Consider the following 4761-nt stretch of genomic DNA (forward strand, 5'->3'; position numbering starts at 1 on the left):
AGGGGGGGGGGGGGGTCAGAGAAACATTACATTATCCCAGAATTACAAAGTTCTGCTAGCTCAGAGCCTAGTTTTGAGAAATTTGACGTCAAATTAATTTTTTTTCACAACACGTCAAGCTTTCTCGAATGCAATTCTGTGAATAACTTGATAAAGACTCCGAATAATCTTACGATTTTCATAGAGCAAAATGATAGAACATTTTGGTTTCAGATCCCATGGTTTAAGTGATTCATAACGGCCAAAAATGTCAGATAACATTTTGTAATTCTAAGTTAGCAATCAAGAAGAACATTTACATTTAAGAGGCGACACAACTTACCAGAGAAAGACGTTTATTTGCTTCTCTCCTCTACACCGGAAGGTAATAATATTATACTCATCATGGCGATCAAATAAGAAAAGGCACTACTTTTTGATTGTGTATAAAATATTATAGTATTTCGATCATTAACACTTTTTCCTTTCGCATGAGAATACTGATCGTAGCCTAGGAAATAGGTCATCATGCGATAAAAATAAACATGTGGTGCTTCCAATAGGGTTCCTATAAAAAAAAATTATAGAAAATTGGCATTTTTTCCCGACCACATGGCGGATTTTTTTCGATTCTTTAAAGTGTAGTTGTTTTGTTTTATTACCGTGACACCATTCTTCACGTGATCGGGGAAGGCAAAGAACTACACCCAAGAAAGGCAGAAGATTTAACTCAACATCTGATAAATCGAGCCACCGACATGCTCCGCGCATTTCTGCTGTTGCTAGAACATTCAAATTCAGTAGTAGATTTTTGTTGTTGTTGTCGTTCTTGTTGTTGTTGTTGTTGTTGTTGTTGTTGTTGTTGTTGTTGTTGTTGTTGTTTTATAACCTTTATATCATGGCCAACGTTTAAGACTACTTAGTACCACCTTGTATTACTCACATGAAAGGAAAAGAATCGTAAAAGCTCATAAGACTACATTTTATTAGGCAATCAAAATACAAGTAGGTCGCTACCCCATAAATACAAAGTTCTATCTGACATTTTCGCCAGCATAGAGGCCAGACAGAGATAGAAAATAAAAATAAGTAAAAGTAAGTACTGTAAAAAATAACACAGCGATGCTCAATTCTAAATCAGAAACGTTCAGCAAACTTACCCGTACGAGATGAACCTCATGGCTACAGTGTCCTAGTGCCTATGTCCCAGTATGTCTCAGTGCGTGTCCGCGCGTGGGTGCGTGCGCGTGTTCGTCCGCGGGCGTGTGTGTGTGTGAGGGTGTGTGAGTGTGTATGGTGTGTGCATATGTGTGTCTTATTCACGTGTGTGTATGCGTTCGTGTGTACCCGCGCGCGTATAATAAATATGTGTACAAGTGCAACAACGCGCGCGTGTTTGTCCGCACGTGTGCGTGTGCCCAAGTGTGTGTACGAATGTGCCCGTGCGCTCGCGAACACGTTCGCGCGCGCGCGTGTGTGTGTGTGTGTGTATCTAATGGACCGACCAGTGACCCCCCTGATCGACTGACAGGTCATCCACTAGATCTACCACTTATCTGGCAATATCTGGCCATCTGATTGACCAGCTGACCATCGCCAGACTGCACTCTACACCTGGTCCTAGGCGATCATGACCGTCTAGACCTGGTCCCATCGCCTCACGGAGAGGTGGAGAGAGAGCGCGCGCGCACACACACACACACACACACACACACACACACACACACACCTACACACACACACACACCTACAAACATACACACATACCCCCTCCTCCCCCCCCCCACACACACAGCATCTCCTGAGTCCCCTTATCAAAACTTGATGAGCACATAGATTTACCGTAAACCCTCCACAATGGTGACACGTTATGCTACAAAATTATTATGTTCGATCAGCAAAAGAAGCACTCAACGCCAATGATGTTGCGACACATTTTGAACCGCCCTACACTATAATCAGAAATGTGAGGCATCGTGGTGAAATCAGGCACTCATCAACACAATTAAATGAAAAGAAACGGGCATTTTTTTCTGGCCGTTGGGCTATCTTTTCTATAAAATCAATTTTTCCTAGCTGAATAGTAACGTTTATGTAGGGCCTATAATAACATATATTTGAAAACACAATCACCAAACGCTGGTTGCCATTTTCTCGCTAATTCTACTTCTGAAACAAGGTGACCCCAACCTCCTTCAAGCGCAAGTACCTCGACTTCATTTCAAGATAGATGGGTTGTTTGGTTTTGTTCTGTCTTTCTTTTTCTTTTACCAAAAGCAACCTAAAAGGACAAGATTTAAGATGACACCAATATGCCCCCCCCCCCCCAAAAAAAATTTTTTTTTAATTGAAAAGGCCCTGATTCCACCGCATCGAGACACAAATCAGAAATACAACCTTGCAAAATTCATAACGTGCATGTTTTTTGCCTGTCTTTTAAACCGAATTAATAGCGAGGTTTTAAGCCGAGCGCGACTTCAAATGACCAAAATGCGCATTATCAATGAGTGAAGACGGGAAACAAGATCACTAACGACTATGTTAATATTGGGTGAAAGCCTAAAATTGGATAGGACCTCATTGGTCAGTGCAGAAGCCACGAGTCATCATAACTCTCATTTCTTCTACTCGCTAAAAGAAACATTCTCCTCAGCAGATGCATGGGTCATCCTGCAGGCATCGACAGTGGTTAGGTGGCGGGTGCTCTGATGTGGTTTGCATCTTCTTTCCCATCATACGTGATCATCTTCCCCTCCCTCTCTCTCTCTCTCTCTCTCTCTCTCTCTCTCTCTCTCTCTCTCTCTCTCTCTCTCTCTCGCTCATCTTTGTTTATTTATTTGGTCTGGATTGGGGGGTTTTCGTGGGGGGGGGGGTTGCTTTTTCGTTGGTTTTGTTTTGCTCTGTTTAACTTTTTGTATGACACTCTCTTAATTGTTCCGCCTCTAATCTTTGGCACTTATGTGAACAGAGTTGCAACAGAGCACTCATATGACCTTACGCAGTTGCGAGCGCCGTAAAACCCTACACTACTACTAGAGTTGCAAGCGCAACAAAACTGAGACTTATACTGAACACATTGACAGAAGAACTAGAATTATTATCGATGTACTTTAATCTTCCCCTCAGAGTTAAAAACTATTCAGGCCAACCTCAGCCCCCACACTCACCGAGTGTTTACAGTAATTGCCAATTACTTTTTTTTACTTACCCGTGTCCGAAGCGCTCAGTCCCTGGGGCATTTGATGACGTCACCGCCATGTCGTCACGCTGTCACAAACTGGAGACGAAAACGTGCTATCCGACTCCTGCACACTGTACAGATCACCTGGTTTTGCTCCGAGATAGGATCTCGGCCATAGGCGAAGTCGACAAGTCCGCGATGAATGAAGGTGGCACAGATCACTGGTAATAATATAATTAGGATTCCCTCACGCTCTCAAGGAATTGGCGTGCCCTCACTGTAGGTTGTAAGAATGAAGCTGACTGGGTCTTTTTTTTTCTTTTTTTTTACTCCGTCTTGAAAACGACCTGCTAGTTTACGTATTGTGGGACTGAAATTCCGTTTCTTCTTGTAAGAATTTATAAGATTAGCGAATAAAGATTAGAATCTAGCCATGTAACCACACGAACAAAAATGTTCCGACAGGCTAAAAAGGATGAATGAACATACCAGGCAGATAGAAATTTGATAGTAAAAGATTTTTCGTCCTCATCGGCCCAGGTTGAAGTGTCTCCGAAAAGGATTACAGTCCTTGAAGAAACAAACTGACGATCACTGAAGCAAACACACAAAAAAAATCCGGAGGCGGCTCCAAGAAAAGAAGCTCAAAATATAATCCACACTTGTTCAAAACCGAGATGAATTCAGATTTAAGTGGAGGGTTCTAACCAAAGTACTCCGAAGCGCAGCCCAAAAAGTCGTGGAATAAGATCCTCACACACACACAAGAAAAAACAAACAACAAATTTAATCTATGCTAAACTCGATCTTCTTGAGACTCGAAACTTGAATTAGTGCGGAGATGAGCAGCTGTGACGTGTTGCTGTCCTCAGATTACAGAGACAGGGGCAGACCACACAAAACTTGGCTGGGTGGCGCCAAAATCAAACAGGAGGTCCTCCAACAGAATAAATTATCATCATAAAATCTCCAACAGAAACCGCCCACCTAGCTGTTCACCAAAAATTGAATATCCCCTCGACATCTGACTATACAAGAGGAAGGAAACAGGTCGGCCTGTTGGGTTGTTTTTTTTTGCTTGTTGTTGTTCTGGGGGTTTTTTTGCAGTTGATTGGTGTTTCTTTCTCTGTAGTCGGTTTTTTTGTATTGGTTTTCTGTTGCTGTTGGGTTTTTGGGGTTTTTTTGCGGGTAGGGGGGGGGGGTCTTTTGTGTTAAGGGGTTTTTTTTCCCTTTAAAAAAAAAATAAAAGTGAAGCCCTTCCTTCAATGTCTCAAAAAGCCTCCACACGCTGGCCAGAACAGGTCAACAGACAGGCACATCTACTTCCGCCCACATGTACGGATACAATCCACCGCCAGACTGTTCCCTGCACCAGTGGTACCTCTGCTGACGTCACATGTACGTCCGCTGACGTCACGCAGTTCTGACAGGCGTGACACAAGATGGCACCAGACGTAGGTCAATCCTTCAGCAACAGACACCAGTACCGGGTCACGTCATGGAAATGTCTACTCCGGAGGCTGGGAAATAATAATTTTAAAAATAATTATAACAATAATAATTAAAGTAATAATAATGATGACAATAATAACAAGAACAAC

At 42.6% G+C, this 4761-nt stretch overlaps 1 protein-coding gene across 2 annotated transcripts in view; it reads right to left on the minus strand.

The window, feature by feature from the left end:
• Positions 1 to 4761, minus strand: part of LOC101855675 (growth hormone-regulated TBC protein 1) — a 50352-nt gene that overhangs the window by 18875 nt on the left and 26716 nt on the right. For both annotated transcript variants that reach the window (XM_005107837.3, XM_035972271.1), the window contains exon 2: positions 3188 to 4680. In XM_005107837.3, the coding sequence (XP_005107894.1) occupies positions 3188 to 3237 (50 nt within the window). In that variant the 5' untranslated portion in view covers positions 3238 to 4680. The remainder of the gene's footprint in view (positions 1 to 3187; positions 4681 to 4761) is intronic.

Source organism: Aplysia californica, unplaced genomic scaffold, assembly GCF_000002075.1.
Source record: "Aplysia californica isolate F4 #8 unplaced genomic scaffold, AplCal3.0 scaffold00636, whole genome shotgun sequence".
NCBI lineage: Eukaryota > Metazoa > Mollusca > Gastropoda > Aplysiida > Aplysiidae > Aplysia > Aplysia californica.